An 18,613-nucleotide genomic window follows, 5' to 3' on the forward strand; every position below is an offset into this window, starting at 1 on the left:
TAAATGAGCTCTACTCACTACATGATAGGAATTAAACAATAAATAAAATCTACTAATCTACTCAAACATTTAAAAATAGCATTTTGTGCTATATGATATGTAGCTTCGAGGTGACTGATAATCTTACAGTAAAATTTCTTTTAAATATTAGAAATATTGTGTATAGACCTGGATACAAAATTTCTAAATACCTCAAAATGGTGTACCTATATAAGTACCTCCCAATAGATAATTTCGGATACATATATATAAGATGTAGAAAACTAGCAACACATGAAATGTCATTTTCAAAAAATAGACTTTAAGTTGGCAGCAATTTTAATAGCACAGGCAGTGTTATTTGATATGTCAAACTCCTATGAAATGATGACGTTTACTTAACAGTTGCTTAGGCTGAGCACCCAAAAGCGCTTACCACATAGCTTGGTCTGACTTTATGTCAATGTCAATATTATGACCATTGTCATTAATTCAATAATTAGACATATCGTGATTATCACAAACCTTAGAATATAGAAGTTGAAATCAATGGGTACACAATGCTGCGACATTAGAGAAGAATGCTTTTTATATAGGTTATAGGTCTGGTTTCTGCAACTTGATGTCATATCTCACACCTCATTTTAGGACAAATGAGAACTGTTTAACACAAATATCATAATATATATTAAATGATTGAAAAGATTCTATCTAACTGTTTTCCTTTGCTCAACTGGTACAGAAAATCTACATCAGAAACGTCAAATTAAACCTAAATGGTTGCATACTGTGAGGTTTAAGAGGAATTACCACCCACGGATGCTTTGGCTCATTCCGCAATGAGCTCCCTACCGAGGTTTTCCCGAGAGGCTTCACTATGGGGTTCTTCAAAAAAGGAGTGTACAGGTTTTTAGAGTGTCAGCAACACTCATGTTTTATCTCTGGTGTTGCAGGCGTCCATAGGCTATCAGGCAGGCCGTATGCTTGTTTGCCACCAACGTGGTAATAAAAAAAATCCTACCTAAATGCCACAAGGTGCCGATATATTTTTATATTTACATAGGTACAGGTTGTGTCAAACATTTCTGCCTTCTCTAAAGTTAGGTAATTAATTCACTATGCAGTTTGGATTTGGATGTTTTGGCAATACTTTCATTCTGTTTAGGGTCCCATACCTCAAAAGAAACAAAGGAACCCTTATAGGATCACTTTGTTGTCTGTCTGTCCATCTGTCCATCCATCCATCTGTTTGTCTGTCAAGACCCTTTCTCTTGGGAATGAATGGAGGTCTTGAGCTAAAATTTTAACCATATATTGAAGCTGTGAAAAAAATTTCTAAGCTAACTTAATAAAAATGATAGGCTCTTTATGGCCCAAAAAACATATATTTTTACACTCTCAAGGGAATCAAAATTTATAGGGTACTTCCCGTTGATTTAGAACTGTGAAATTCGGCAAGTAATATCGTCTTACACTTCAAGTACAGGGAAAGATCTGAAAACTATATATTTGTAGTAAATAAAAAGTGGGGAACCCTTGTGAATATTTTTATGAATGGCCTTCAGTAGCGGATTTGCAGCCTTGGCCGCCGTAGGCCCCAGTCCCCTTATTAAGTACTCCAGTCCAATTAGCCTTTGTTCACTGACTCGTTTATCCTTCTACTAGACTAACTAACTAATGGAGTTTAAAAAACTGAGTCTTTACTAACCAATGCTAGCAGTAACAGCTAGTTCTTGGTTACTTTTTGGCTAGCAAGTTGGTTAGATGTTTTGCATAATCTATAGTGTCCCTAGCCATTGGACAAAGCTGAAATGTACAGATGCATTAGGCTCTTTAGAACCAGTATACAAAGTATCACAACCGGTGTATCAATAGCCGGGTCCACACAGAGCGAGCATACGCGTGAGGCAATTACCTCACACACAAACCTGCCTGTGTAGACGTGCCTCGGCCGAGGCGGCGCGCTCGGGCGAGGAAAACGCACGCGCCGTCTACACTGGCCGATTTGTGCGTGAGGAAATTGCCACGCACGCACGTGCTCGCTCGCTCGCTCTGTGTGGACCCGCCTAGTTAAGAAGAAACTAACATATTTTTTTTTTACTTTGGTATTTGTTAATAGCTCCTGAGGAATACATCCACATAGAATTGTATGAAACCTTCTTTGACCTTTTAGGTTATCTTTTTATTTATGACAGTAAAAAGATTCTGACTTTGACAAATGTTTTTATTTTATTTTATATTTTTCGTAAAAAGTAATTAAACACGGACATTATATTTGAAATCCGCTAAACAATTGAAAACTATGACATATCAAAGGCATTTCGAATATCGATCGTCGAGATAGTACCTTTTTTTTTGACGGAGTGGGAACGCATTTACCCACTGTGTGTGGGATTCGCCGCTCGTTTCCCCTCTCCTGGCAAGAAGGGGGGAAAATTTGGGCCTACCCACTAAACCCACTCCGGCGTTTCACCCTCTTTGCTGTTTGTGAGGACGCACCGGGATCGATGACATTCCACCACGGCGCCCTCCGTCGAGATACAGTCAGCTGCAAAAATATGTATCGAGAGAATCGTCTCATAAATATGGTACTACGCTCTTATTACACTGGAATAAGATGCTATGGGACATATTTTTGGGTAAGATGTGTACAACCATATTTTTACGCTTGACTGTACCTGCGTTTAGTTTAGTAGCAAATGTATAAACTCATACTACAGTACACACTATTCAATATGTAAACATGCCCTAAGGCAAGAATACACGCTCGTTGGAGCCTTCTCAGATAAAAATAAATCAGTGATTATCAGTGAACATTTTATGGTTTTTAGAGCTCCGTACAAAACTTTATTGACGGAGCTCTTATCACTTCGGTCTTGTAAATCGGTTATTTTTTACAAAACTACATATTATTCATTGTTGTTTTCATTGTTATTATGTCAATATTATTAATTATTTATTATTCATATTATATTTGCATTTGATTTTAATGCACTTACTAACCCCTAGCTATAACGATGGTACTAACAATGTTTTATGGAATTCTGAAGGTTCGGAAATAAAAATAATTTATTTTTTATTTTATTTTATATTAATCTTTATCAGTGGCTTGAAACACATACCAATGAGTTTCTCGGAATGTATGAAGAAAATAACAAAATTGTTATTTAACAGTTACTACCTACTCTGGTGAAGAAAACATCACGAGGAAATCTGTAAATACTTGATGAAATTGAAGGGTTTGTGTGTGAAGTGCCTAATTTGATCAGGTTAAAGTAAAATTGCATTGCAAACACAATAGGTTGCGTAATTTCATCACAAAGTTCCTACGGCCACCTCCTGTCTCCATCATCAGATCAGCTCGATAATACCATAATGGAGGAGTCTACACGATGGCCCAGCGTAGGCCAGTGCAAGGGACGCATTTATGCTAGCACTGATTTAAATGTGAAAAGACTCACTAACATTTAATTTTGTAATTTGTTAATAATCAGGGGTTGCATCCCCAGTTCCTTAGTCAAGATAATCTTTAAAACGTGAGATTAGTACTAAGTATATATTTCCTTGTAATTGTTTGTGGAAATAAACAGTTTAAATTTTAATTTTTTTTATGCGTATGCGTAGAGGGGGCAAGTGGTATTGCTTTCTCATTCCATCGCATAGCTGCGTCCAAAGAGTAAAGTAAGTATAAAGGAAAAGAGAGCCCTCTTGAAGCATTTTAAGGAAACTAATTTCGAAGCGCTATCTCTATTTTGTATCCGAAACTAGCCATGTATGTGTGCGTGCACATCTACATATGCATCTGTATGTGTAGGTACTTTCGTACTACATAATATTAGGTCTACGTGGGCGATTTACAAGTTAATTTTTTGTTTAATTTCTTGTAACTTTCAAAGTTTTTTTGTTTACAAGATATCAAACGAAATACTAACTTGTAAGTCGCCCAAGTAGACCTAATATTATGTAGAATAGTTTTAAAAGAATGGAATAAAAAAATACATTTATAGTAATGCAAGTATACGTTTATTGCTTTCAATTTGCTATACAAACTAGCAATAGATTAGGTGTTGCAAATACATGCAGCTTCTGATTCTGTTTGGAATTGTTCTTCTTTTTACCTTTGTTCATCTTTGTGTCCAAAGCTGCATTAGCTTCGTTGCTAGCTGCTGTGACTTGTGTCTCAGTCTGACTTAGAACTCTTTCATGTGCGCATAACTGACTTGCCTAGTTCACAACTGAGCATTTCTTCTTTGACCTTAACATCGAACTGGACTTGAATTCAAGATATTCCGGAGGTGAAGTAAAGACATAATAGGAGAATTCCTGGTAATTTCGCCTCGCTCTCTAGCTCCGTAAACAATTCGCTGCAGATATTCTTAAAAATAAACAAATGGGTAATGATGTCGTAGTTCGGGTCCTTCTTGTACTAATGGTGCTAATGAATTTCAGGCATAGGACGTACCTATGTTTTGTCTACGCACGTACCTCCATAGATGCACTCCATCTCGTCTAACTTAGCGGAATCAATCAATCAATTTTTCGTGTTATGGCTCCATCAAGGTGTTGATGATTCTGCCAATGTCGAGGTTGGATAAGACACGGCTAGTATATGAATATTATTACGGTCATAGACAGTGTTCGGTGGAGTATCCGCTCTGCAAAGAAATACAAATTACGACTAACTAATAGACTACATACAACTATTAAACAATATGAACATTACACTATGTACAGAAGAAACTACAGTTAAGTATTAAATCTACGAACTTATTGTACAATAATATGATACATACTACAACGAATTGCACAAATCTTGGCAGTGTCATCGGACATGTTTGTCTCAAACATCCTAAAAAGATGATATTTTCTCCTTCTTTCGAAAATATCTAAACCTCGGGAGGATGCCGGAGAAATGCCTTGAACACTGTTAAAATTTTAAACCTCCAGGCTTTGTAACATTGGAACTATTGGGATTCTAATTTCCCTATTTGAATTTCATTCGTGTTTATTTCTTGCTCCGATTTTACTCTGCTCTGCACTTTAACCTTTTGAACGCCACGCCTACCGTACGCGGCGTGTAATCGTGAACCTTGTCGGTACGCATGAAGGTTGATATTGGGCTGTAGCCGCGTGCGTCATATGACGCCTTTGGCGGTCGAAAGGTTAAAATTAATAGAGAAATAATAAGTTCATATCAATCATATCTCTGTTTACATTTTTTGACATTAAACAACAGTTGCTAAGTAACAACATTGTGAATAAAGATAGGTCTTGACATATGAGGTATATGCAACTTCCTTAATGTTGTATTCTAGCCTTTAAATTGTACCAATTTTATAGTGACATCTGGTGATGTCGTTTGCACAATCGGTAGTCAACTTTACGCAAAAGTAGGTTATCGGATCCCATTAATAGAAATCGCCGCCATCTTTACTAATGTTAACTACATTTCTAAGTGTCGCCCCCCTGGCTGCGTCCCTAAGACTGTCCTACGCTGGGCCATCGTGTAGACGAGCCCTAATATTGCATTGTTGCCCGACTTACATATATATGCAAATTTTCAGCTCAATCGGCAAGTGGGTCAAATTTAGCTGCCATGATTTGACCCACACTAACTAACAGGGCAAGTTAAATAAAAGCTTGTAATAATGATGAATATATTAACCATTAATAATTTCTTTTTTTAAATAACTCCACTACTAAACTAAGCATTCTCCATCTTGAACTATGAAATCAATGAATAATTTTATGGATTTATTGTGAACTTCCTAAAGATTGCCTACCATGCCAATCAAAATATTGGCATGCTTAAAGAATCTGCTTTAAAAAATATCAATTTCTTGCTAAAGAAGAGACGATAAAAATTATTGAAAACGCTTTATAAATATATTTTTATTACTCATGAAAGTAAAAGTATGTAAAGATCGTATATGATTTATATCTGTCACATATTTGCTATGACTTATTTATCAAAAAATATTTAAAATAAAAAGACACCTTAGGATTGCTTATCTACTTTCTAATGCTAAATAGACAAATTATAAAGCAGAGACGCTTTCCAAATAGTATTTCGTATATTGACCCGCCTGGTTCTATCTCTTTTGCACGCGCGTACATTGCTATATTGCTGTCAAACATCCACTGCGACATTGACAACCGGCACCATGGGCGGGACAGCAATATATTTATATATATGTATTTTTTTAATAAATAATCATTTATTCTAGTAAAAAAACCCTGCTTTTACAATTTTGTTTTCTTCTGCCAAACTGCAAGACAGTTTGTTGGCAGAGGGAACTCCCTTAAATACAGATGGGTTAGCTTATTGTCTAGTTAAATTATAAGTACGGTACATCTTATAGCTTATTGTGGTGGTAATTTAATTTTGTTTAACAGAAACGTTTTAAATTTACATTTAAACATTCTAATTGATTTACATTCCCTTATATCATACGGTACGGTACGGTGGTATCAATGGCGGGTCAATGTACGATATACTATCTGGAAAGCGTCTCTGCTTTATAGTTTGTCTTTTTAGCATTAATTAGAAAGAAGATAAGCTATTCTAACGCGTCTTTTTTTATTTAAAATCTTTTTTGAAAAATATGTTACAGCAAATATTATATATAATATTATATATATGTATTGGCTATGTGCGAAGTTGGTGGTGGGATGAATATAAGCGACGTCAATGCACCACTCGGTGAAAATATGAACTTTCGTGGGGCGACATCTTCTTTCTATGTATTTGGCAGCTGCTAACTTTGTCAAATAAGCAATATGTCTGTGGCGTCTCCTGTCACTGTCGACGTCCTGCCACAATGTTCTAACAGATGGCGTTAGGAAGCTATAACCCAATTTGTTTACGCTTTCGCTTTGTTCACATATGTGGTTGCAATAGGGAGCGTGCATGAACTGTAGGAGGCAGCACAGGAGCCGTCAAATTTTTGGCGCGAGGCGTAAATGTGATGTTTTTTGTTCCTATGTAGCCCACAAGATGGCAGAACCTACTATGCACAAGAAAACACGTGACGTGTACATGTGCATGTTTATGGTTCCGATTCAGGCCACAAGATGGCAGACCCTCTAACGCGCACGGTCCCTATAGTGCGTAATCTTAGTTTAGTATTATGTCACTACCTGTGAGTTCCTATAATTGGCTTCCTGTATCTACTATATTTTTCTATGTTAATGTGACAGCTGTTGGATTACTTGGATTTCTTATAGATACGCTAAGTACATACACTTTTTATCTTCGTTGAAAAATGCTAAGTGCGGTCAGAAGACATTCTGGAACATATTTTTCTGGGAGACTTGGTGGCGAAAAAAACATAACTTTGGAATTCTTACTTACGAGAGATGTGCACTTTTGTAAATTTATTACACTTAGTATCTGAAATGAGCGTTTTTATTTCAGATCCGGGGGAACTCTTGGTCAAACGAGAGAACTATAGTGAGCCCAGTGACGAGGTTCCCGCGGTTGGTAAGAGGCGCAAGAGAGGGCGACCTCTTGGAAGTAAGACAAATACCAAAATAATCCTGAAAGATATCAGTGCGCCTGGAAAGAGGTCAAGAAAAAAACAAAAAATATTTATCTGCGACACCGATAAAAAATCATTTCCAACTAAAAAGCAACTTGTCCAACATATGCGCTGCCACAGTGACAAGAAGCCCTTCAGCTGCGATATTTGCCACAAAGCGTTCTCCCATCAAACCTACTTGTATCGACATCTGCCTGTCCATACAGGGGAGAAATCCTACAGCTGCGACATCTGCCAGAAACGATTCACGTTCTCCGCCTCTTTAGTTAAACATAAGCGGATTCATTCTGATGAGAGACCTCACATCTGTCAATTATGTAATGCCAAGTTTAGAGAAAAGTCACAATTGACTCTTCACGAGCTAATACACAAAGGCGATGCAGCGAAGCGGTTTAATTGTAAATTTTGCAAGAAAAAGTTCCTATTTAAATATATGGTACTCAAACATGAGCGATTACACACAGGTGATAAACCTTTCATATGTGGGGTGTGTGACAAGCGGTTTAAGCAAAAGCATCAGCTTAAAGCACATATTCGAGTTCACACAGGTGAAATACAAGTAAAAACATTTATCTGTGATTATTGTAATAAATCATTTTCAAATAAAGGCAATCTGTTTCAACATGTACTTTATCACATGGGTATTGCAAAGTCGCTTTACTGCGAGATTTGCGACAAATTCTTTAGTTACGCTTATATTTCCCGACATCGGCGTACGCACAGTGGAGAGAAACCTTACAGTTGTGATATTTGCCAAAAAAGGTTCCTATGTTCAGGTTCTTTGATGAGACATAAGAGAAATCACTCTGACGAGAAACCGCACGCTTGTGAAGTATGCAAAAAACGATTTAAACAGCGATCTCAATTGGCACTTCATGCGCTAATACATCAAGGAGATGCTGTAAAGCGGTACGATTGTAATCTGTGCTCGAAGAAATTCCTGCATAGATATCAACTGGTTAAGCACGAACGCGTTCACACAGGCTTTAAGCCTTTTCCGTGTAACATGTGTAGCGAACGATTTTCCCAAAGATACCTCCTAAACGAGCATTTGCGAGTCCACAACGGACACAATGTTTATTCATGCGAAATTTGCAACGCAAGTTTCGAAACAAGAAGAGTCTTCCTAGATCACCGACGGACTCATCCAGAAATCACCAGCACATATTCCTTCGTATGTGATGTGTGTGATAAAGCTTTTGGTTGCAAAACTTACTTGGTAAGACACAAACTAACTCACACGGGGATCAAACCTTTCGCGTGCAACCTATGTGATAAAACCTATACCCAAATAGGGCATTTATCTGAGCACAAACTTACTCACAGCGGTGAGAAACCATACGCCTGCGAAAGTTGCACGATGCGGTTTACTACAAAACGCTACTTGGTTAAACATGTACAAAGAATACATTCAGGAAATAAGTATGATATGGATGGTACGAAATTCAATTGTCAAATATGTGACAAACAATTTTTACGAGCAAATACCTTGAAAATACACGAAAATGCGCACTATAGAGCTTTGCTTAACAAATGCAATGTATGTAATAAAGAATTCAGGAATAAATCGAATTTGAAAAGGCATATACAGACACACAGTATAAGTGTCGATGCATGAAACGGATTAAGCCGACTAGAAAAAGTTTTATTTCCGGGAATAATCCCGCATTGGGAATTTACCTGGGAACGGAACATTTTTACTTTTTTTTAACATATAAGCAATTTTTACGAGCAAATACCTTGATAATACACGAAAATGCGCACTATAGAGCTTCGCTTCACAAATGCAATGTATGTAATAAAGAATTCAGGAATAAATCGAATTTCAAAAGGCATCCAGATGCACAGCATATAAGTGTCGATGCGTGAAACGGATTAAGTCGACTAGAAAAAGCTTTATTCCCGGGAAGACTTCCGGGAATAACCCCACCGAGGGAATTTACACGAGAACGGAACATTTTTGCTTTGCTTTCAAATATATAATATATATTTAAATTAATTTAATATAAATTTTAATGTATTTTTGTTTTTATTAATTTATATTTTGTCTAGCTAATTTTTTCAAAATTGCTATAATATTAATGATTGTGTAATTATGGATCGCATGTATCTCAAAAAAAAGAATTTATTATTATTATATAAAAGAAGTCCATGTTTCCAAATGTTCTACCTCTATCAATTAAGCAATTTTAGTAAGAATTTTTTTTAGTTTAAAACTAGTTGTTTACTCGATTAATTTCGAGAAATAGTTATAGTGATTGGCACCCAAATTCCCCAAATTTTGCAGCTCCTGACTTATTTCTGTGGGGATATCTAAAATTACATGTCTATGCTAATAAGCTAATGAAATTTAAACAGTTAAAACCGACCATCCGACACAAATTTACTGAGACAACGCCGAAAATATGCTGAAAATTGCGATGATAAGGACTCACATTTGCCTGCTGTTAGAGGTGGACACTTGTCAAACTTGTGCCGTATGTATTTGCCAATATATTTTTAAAACAATACTTACTAATCTTTGAACTTAATATAGTTACAATTTTAAAACAAAATGTATACTTCTTATTTGCCCACCCCGTATGTAAGTATATGCATTATGTTTGTATATAAAAATAATATTAAGTTAGTTATACATATTTCTCTTGTAAGTGAAATGTAATTTCTTATGAGAAATAAATGTCTTTTTAGACACTGAAAATAAGGTCGTCTATATATATGTATATATTTTAACGATGGCTTGTAAATATTTTTCTGAATTTTACCATAAAGAAATAAGTATGATTAGAGTGCTCACTTAATACATAGATTTCCTTACTTAATAAAATAGGAGGTACGGTAAAACGTATTAAGAAGCTTTAAATTTAATATTTATTAACATACCCCGGACAGACGGGAGCAATTTAGGTTTGATAATAGTGCAAAGGCAAATGAAAGTTGAAAAATAAGCAGATACGTTTGCATTTTTATTTAACTTTATTTATATTTGTCTTGTTAAGTTGGGTTGTTTATAACATGATTATAAAAGTAAAATACAAAAAACATATTATAGAAAACGTAACCTAGGGTGCCGCCAGCAGCGGGGCAGGTCCCAAGCTGCCGGTGGTCAGGACCGCAGAGAGAGGAATATAATAAAAATATTTTAAATCATTTTAAACTTACTACCCCTTTCCCCATGAACGCGTAGAGGTATTAAATCGAAATTCATATCAAATACTCAGGTCTATAATACCTCTAAGCTGTAACAAATTCGAACTTCTATGTCAACACAATCAAAAGAAAACGGAACCCTCGGTGCGCGAGTCCGACTCGTACTTGGCCAGTTTTACCCGACTGACAAAGGGAGGAGGGTAATGTTTTTCGAGTGTATGTATGTATGTCTGTCTCTTGGTTGCCTCCTGTAGCCTAAACGGCTTGATGGATTTTGATGTATGAGGTATCGTTAGATGTCTTGATCACAGGAGTGTCATAGGATGTTTTTTTGGGGGTAACTAAAAAGTTATAAATAAAAAAATGAATTATTATAAAAAAAACCCGACTGCGCACTAAAAAGAGGAAAGCAAGCGCAGGCGGGGACCAACAAAGGGTTACTTATAGTAATTTTGTACGTACGTTGTTGGTTGTCAAGTTCACCTTTTAGCAGAATCTTATAGTCTGTATCTTTGGGTATTTAAAAAAAGGTAAACAAACATTTGTACATTTTCGGGTAGTTTTAATATTTATTGGTTAACCAACCAAATACAAAACCGCCTGGATCTGTCACTGAACGACCTGACTTTAAACCTACTTTATTTGATCATGTAATGTTTTCATATACCCTCAACTGCCTTAAGGAGCCATTTGAGGGTAGATTTTGTTTACCTTTTTTTAAATACGTAAAGATACAGACTATAGGTAGGTATTTTCGTTGGTGGCGGTCAAGTTGGTCCCCGCCTGCGATACTTACCATCAACAAAAATATTCTTGTGGGGCTTGTTTTCCTCTTTTTAGTGTGCAGTCGGGTTTTTTGTTTTTTAATAATAATTTTAAAAAAATTGTCAATGTATGGAGTGAGTACGCTAAGCTTCCTTATTTTTCTATCAGTCGACCGTACTTTAGAGACGCTTTTGAAATTCCGTCTAAGCTAACCCTGCACCCACTTGGCAGCATGAAACGTCATATTTATGGAGACGCTTGCTTAGCGCGTGTATAGTCCGCTTATTTGTACTACATAATTATCAGATGCCGGAATTCTCGTGGCAATTTGAAATGTCATTAAGGACTTCTCATTTATCGATTTTCGATATACCTATATTGAAAGCTCATTTACACGGTGCGAGAACTCGCCTGCGAGTTGTACTCGTATTACATTGCGGTATTTGATCGGACGGACGAGTTGGTTGTAACCTCAATAGTCCGCAATGTAACTAAAATCGCATGCGAGATTGCGTTCCGTCTAAATCAGCCCTAATACAATGTAGAATACAAGATATTAATAAAAGATTAAAAGTAAAGGTAAATAACAAGCGGTCTTATCGCTAAAGAGCAATCTCTTCCAGATAACTTTTGAGTACTTGACAATGCGAAATAGAGATGTGCAATAAAAACAATGAAAACTTAATAGTTTCAATAGGCGTGTTCAGATATTTGTGAGCACCTTGCCCGCTCCGATGTATCTGATGGTGACTGTACTACAACTATGGTCAGGCGTGGCTCAATACACCATACTTGGGTGGTTTTATGTAAGCTTTATAATTTAATTTCTATCAATATAAGATTCGAGTTGTTATATGTGGTCTTTATGTGTATTAAACATTACTTAATTACTATTCTTTTTATTATGGTCTTCGTAACGGGGTCAAAAATCTATTCGTTGTCTTGTTTTTGTCCCCAAAGGGACTCCCTCTGGTCGCATAAAAAGTTTTGTCATATTTTTAATTGTCATAACACTTTACACATAAAATTGTAAGTCATAAAAATCTTTATATTTTATCTCTGACACTTAGAGACTTATACATCTCTAAAGAATTTTCGAATTTGTTGGTTTTATTTTTTTTATCATAGTTTTATTTTGTGTAATTTGACATTTAGAGACAGTATACATCTCTAATAATTCAATTATTTCATCGATTCCATATTTGTAATTGTTTTTCGTAATTTTTATTGTTTGTAAAAATGGACATGTAAAAGTGCCCCTGTGGCCTATTTGCTGAATAATTGTTTGATATTTGATATTTAGTCAGAATTTTTCCTGTGCATAACTGGGTGTTTGTCATACATGAGTTATGTCATAATTTTTATAGTCATAAATTTAATTCGCATAAAATTTTAGGTTCGTTAGGTATGCACAAAAAATATATGACATCTGCTATGTATGTCATCAAATATTATGGCTAAAAATGTATGACACAAACACAATATAATATGACTTTTCATTTGTATGCGCAATGATGATTATGACACAAGTTGTTATGCGTATCAAAGATATGACTTAAACTTATATGCAGCCCAATATGGACCCGTCCCCAAAACATGTGACGGTGTGGAGCTTCTTGTATGATAATTTAATTTTTAATGACAGTTTTTGATTCACGGTTGGTTTCACTAGAATTAAAATGAAATATCGGGAGCCCAAAAACAATACCCCGGTCCATATTCCAGTCGATTTAAGTCTACTTTTAAATGTTTCTCATGTTAAATGTAATATACAACATAGAGAAATGTTTCTCATGTTAAATGTAATCTACAGCATAGAGAAATGTTTCTCATGTTAAATGTAATCTACAGCATAGAGAAATGTTTCTCATGTTAAATGTAATCTACAGCATAGTAGTACGGTCGCCAAATCTCAAAAGCCCTCTAGAAACACGATTTAATTGACTCGGCTCGGCCTTACCCACAACCGGTATCAATGTGTTCGGACAGTTCTCCTGATCACCGTACATGCGGTAGTAAAGCGGAAAAATGGTGGAGGGGATAGTAATGACGTCACAAAGATGGCGGCCGGACCTATTCTTTTTGGCGGTGTATCTCGAAAACCACTTAACCGATTTTAATCATCGAGGTGTCAAATAATAGCTTATATTATGGAGATTATTTCCTTTTCTACAAACATTTACGTGAAACCTATAGGAAAAAAAATAATCACAAAAAACAGTTTTTTTTATAAAATTATTATTTTTTATTTTGTAAAAATCTCCGTAATTATTAGCATTTCGCAAATTTTGTTTAATATAAAACATATTGCTTCATTATCAAGGAATATAATGAGACTTAAAACATACAGATCGAGTAATAAACAATGAAGTTACACTCATTTATTTGCGCATGGGTAACGATAACTGGCTTTTACCGGTCGAAACTGTGGTGACTGTTACGATACGTATTGAATGGAATTTATAGAGTATCGGTTTTAATTACTGAAATTATAATGACAATTATAAAAACCAGACACAATAATGTTACCTTACTTCGACGTTTAGTCTCTTTTTTCGTCTTAATCATAGGTAGGTACATATTTCTTTTTACTTAAAAATTTTATACAGGGTGAACTTTTAACCACCAGTCATACTCTGCGCAGCGACTTTATAGGTCATACTGAACAACTTTTACTATTAGTAGTCCCCAAGCCGCTCCGAGGCCAGATTTAATTGACTCAGCTCGGCCTTACCCACAACCGGTATCAATGTGTTCGGGCGTTTCTCCTGATCACCGTACATGCGGTAGTAAAGCGGAAAAATGGTGGGAGGGGATAGTAATGACGTCACAAAGATGGCGTCCGGACCTATTATTTTTGGCGGTGTATCTCGAAAACCACTTAACCGATTGTATTCATCGAGGTGTCAACTAATAGCTTATATTATGGAGATTATTTCCTTTCTACAAACATTTACGTGAAACCTATAGGAAAATAATAATCACAAAAAACATTTTTTTTTATACGTTTGGTTGGTAGGTTTGTCTTATGTTTTAAAGCAGTAAAATCTTTCAAGTCGAAACACAGTATAAATATACATTTTGTTGTCTAATCTAAAAGTATGATGTTCATTGTTTAAGACTGATTAGTGATTACTGAATTAAATAACATGCTATTTGTTATTTTTGTTTTATTTTTTAAATCAGGTATTAATTTATTCACTATGTATCACTATACAGGCAAAATGTGTATCATAGTTGGTCTGTAAGTACTTACTACTTGTGTCGAATATAGGTATAAGATGAAATTTTAACCACCAGCCATACTCTGCGCAGTGACTTTACAGGTCATACTGAACAACTTTTATTATGGGACCAATGCCGAATCACGCAAGAAAATTACACCCACTACTATTACTATTACTGGGTGTTATTTGTGACACCCACTGGCTGTGCCCTACCACACAAAGCGAGATGACATTCACAATGCCCATACCTCTCTTTTGGACGTAGTTTAAGGACGTACCCGGGTCCATGACGCATGCTCGCCACACCGCTGTTTAAAATAAGCTGACGCACCGTAAATTGAACTGCGTAAAAATCGCAAAAAATATTACACGGAGATCTTATGGCAGACACCGTACCGGTGACGTAAAAGACGCAACTGTTTTGCGAACAAAAAAGATTCGCGTGAAGCACGTCACTGCGATTCCGTACCGTCACCGTTTTTTAAACAGCGGTGTGGGGAGCATGCGTCAAAAACGGTACGCATACGACGCGTCACTGCGATTCCGTATCGTGACCGTTTTTTAAGCTGCGGTCTGGTCGCACCTTGTATTGTATTGTATTGTATTGTATTGTATTCGGGCGATTTTTCCGCAACTCGACGACTTGCGCCTATTTTGCGTGATATGTTGGGGGTGGGCTAGTCCTGCCAGCCCAGCTCCTCGAGGAATCCTATCAAACCTTTGATGTTGAGTAGGACCTCGAGGAGGTCTCTCGGAGATCCGAGATGTTTAGCCCTGTATGGAGTCACTCCGCTGCATTCCAGCACCACGTGAGAGGCTGTTTCTTCTGTCTCCATGCAACCTCGGCACAGGGGACTGTCTGTGACACCTGTTGTGAAAAGATGTTTGTTAAATAGTCCATGACCTGTTATGACACTGGTTACCATACTCAGTCGGACCTTCCCTAGTTGCAGGAGCGCCCTTGTGAGTTTTCCGTTGATGCCAGGCATGGCTTCTTTTGCCTGTCTGCATCCAGTCTGGTTCAGCCAGTGTTCTGTGTGTAGTTTCCCTGTACGTGCCAGCAGCATTGAGCGTACCTTGCTAAATGGTATCGGAAGAATCGGTTCCGGACCAATCGCCCCCGCATTCGATCCTTGCCTGGCAAGCTCGTCCGCAGCATCGTTACCTCGGGATCCACTGTGTCCCTTGATCCATTGTAGGGTGATCTTGTTATTATGACATACCTCCATTAGTCGTTCGTGGCATTCGTGTATAAGTTTGGATGTAACTATATGGCTATTTAGAGCCATTAAGACTGCTCTACTGTCGGAGAGTATGCGGATGGAGGATCCTACTACCTTCCTTGCAGTGATGGCAGCCGCCGCGTTTATGATGCCCATGCACTCAGCTTGGAATACCGAGTTATGGGCTCCTAGCGGAGTGGTGATCGACATGTTCAGGTCTTCTGAGAAGGTTCCAGAGCCCGATCCGCTGTCTGTTTTGGACCCATCAGTGAAGATTCTCAGCTCCCGGGGATTGAGTCCTTCATGATTGTCGTCCTCATATAACTGTATTTTGTACCTTTTATCGAAGATAGCTTGTTTGTGAATCCGGTCCGTGCCTGACCTAAGCACTGGAAATTCGTCATACACCTTTTCCAGGCATTTTGTGTGAAGAGCTCCTGTGATGTTAGACCATATCTTGAGGGTTCGCAACCTTACCGCTGAGAGACTGGCCTCTTGCTGTATGTGTAGGTGCAGCGGTGGAAGGTTTAGCATGACCTCCATGGCTGCAGTCGGGGTAGACCTCGTGCAGCCAGTGGTGGCCGCGCATGCGAGCCTTTGAAGTCTTTGTAGTTTGTCTCGTACGTTGCCTAGGTTTGTTCTTGGCCACCAAACCAGAGCACCGTAACAGAGTAAGGGGCGGATTATCGTCTTATAGAGCCAGAGGGTAATTTTCGGGTTGAGTCCCCACCTCTTACCAATCATCCTTCTGCACTGCCAGAAGACAACTCCCGCCTTGTCTATCCGTTTGTTGATGTGGTTGTTCCAATTGAGTTTATTGTCGAGAGTTAGTCCTAAGTACTTAACTTCATCGGACAGCTGTAGCTCAGTTTGGAAAAGTGTTGGTCTGGTAAAGTTGGTCGCACCTTTATATGGGACAGTCAAAATTTCTTTCGCGATTTCGGAATTGGTCCCATAGTAAAAGTTGTTAAGTATGACCTATAAAGTCGCTGCGCAGAGTATGACTGGTGGTTAAAAGTTCACCCTGTATAAAATTTTTAAGTAAAAAGAAATATGTACCTACCTATGATTAAGACGAAAAAAGAGACTAAACGTCGAAGTAAGGTAACATTATTGTGTCTGTTTTTATAATTTTAATTATAATTTCAGTAATTAAAACCGATACTCTATAAATTCCATTCAATACGTATCGTAACAGTCACCACAGTTTCGACCGGTAAAAGCCAGTTATCGTTACCCATGCGCAAATAAATGAGTGTAACTTCATTGTTTATTACTCGATCTGTATGTTTTAAGGCTCATTATATTCCTTGATAATGAAGCAATATGTTTTATATTAAACAAAATTTGCGAAATGCTAATAATTACGGAGATTTTTACAAAATAAAAAATAATAATTTTATAAAAAAACTGTTTTTTGTGATTATTTTTTTTCCTATAGGTTTCACGTAAATGTTTGTAGAAAAGGAAATAATCTCCATAATATAAGCTATTATTTGACACCTCGATGATTAAAATCGGTTAAGTGGTTTTCGAGATACACCGCCAAAAAGAATAGGTCCGGCCGCCATCTTTGTGACGTCATTACTATCCCCTCCACCATTTTTCCGCTTTACTACCGCATGTACGGTGATCAGGAGAACTGTCCGAACACATTGATACCGGTTGTGGGTAAGGCCGAGCTGAGTCAATTAAATCTGGCCTCTGAGCGGCTTGGCGACCGTACTATAGAGAAATATTTCTCATGTTAAATGTAATCTACAGCATAGAGAAACAAGTAACATGTGTGTGGGAGTGTTTACTCCATACAGCAGTCTTGGTACCAAAACGACTATTATCTTCGTAGTAGACATCTAACATCGAGTAGCGAAATTATCAGTACTGCTACTTGACAATAGATGTCGCGACGAACGAAAAGTCTAATTGTCAACAATTTTCGGCTAATATTATAACCGGATTAACCGGAACTCTATTTTCATCTCCTTCTGCTTGTAATATTGGTTGTAAATTGTTGAGCAATACAATTTTCGCCAGTCACGACACTTGAGACATCTAGTGTCAAGTAGCAGTACTGGCAATTCCGCTACTCAAATGTTGACTACGAATAAATAAATATATAAATATTATAGGACATTATTACACAAATTGACTAAGTCCCACAGTAAGCTCAATAAGGCTTGTGTTGAGGGTACTTAGACAACGATATATATAATATATAAATATTTATAAATACTTATACTTAAATACATAGAAAACACCCATGACTCGGGAACAAATATCCATGCTCATTACACGAATAAATGCCCTTACCAGGATTTGAACCCGGGACCATCAGCTTCGTAGGCAGGGTCACTACCCACGAGGCCAAACCGGTCGACGAAGATAATAGTCATTTTGGTACGAAAACTGATGTATGGAGTGAGCACTCTATGTTACTTAATTCTATGTCTACAGCTAAAAGACATGTAATGGTACTAGTCTTTTTTATTTATTTGATAAAATACAGAAATACAAGCGTTACAGACTGGTCCAAAATAAGACCACTAAAAGAAGTTTGACCCAACCATGACTACGAGTCACTTACTCGTATTAATCCTATTATTCACTAGTGTTTGAAAGTTTTGGAAGCAGCAGGAAAAGTCAACTTGTAGTTTATAATGATTGCTCATGTCTTACTCGCCTGTGGCATTGATCCTAAGCACGCTGGCGCAGCGTTGGGACTCGCCCC

At 37.1% G+C, this 18,613-nt stretch overlaps 1 protein-coding gene across 2 annotated transcripts in view; it reads left to right on the top strand.

The window, feature by feature from the left end:
* The window catches only part of LOC133531540 (zinc finger protein OZF-like), a 35,126-nt gene that overhangs the window by 1,253 nt on the left and 15,260 nt on the right, over positions 1-18,613 (top strand). The window contains exon 2 of one of the 2 annotated variants that reach the window (XM_061869809.1): positions 7,397-9,606. The exons of the other annotated variant lie outside the window; for it this stretch is intronic. Coding sequence (XP_061725793.1) covers positions 7,397-9,138 — 1,742 coding nt within the window. The 3' untranslated portion in view covers positions 9,139-9,606. Of the gene's footprint in view, positions 1-7,396; positions 9,607-18,613 lie in introns of those variants that run through there. 2 annotated transcript variants of the gene reach the window in all.

This window comes from Cydia pomonella, chromosome 25, assembly GCF_033807575.1.
Source record: "Cydia pomonella isolate Wapato2018A chromosome 25, ilCydPomo1, whole genome shotgun sequence".
Taxonomy (NCBI): domain Eukaryota; kingdom Metazoa; phylum Arthropoda; class Insecta; order Lepidoptera; family Tortricidae; genus Cydia; species Cydia pomonella.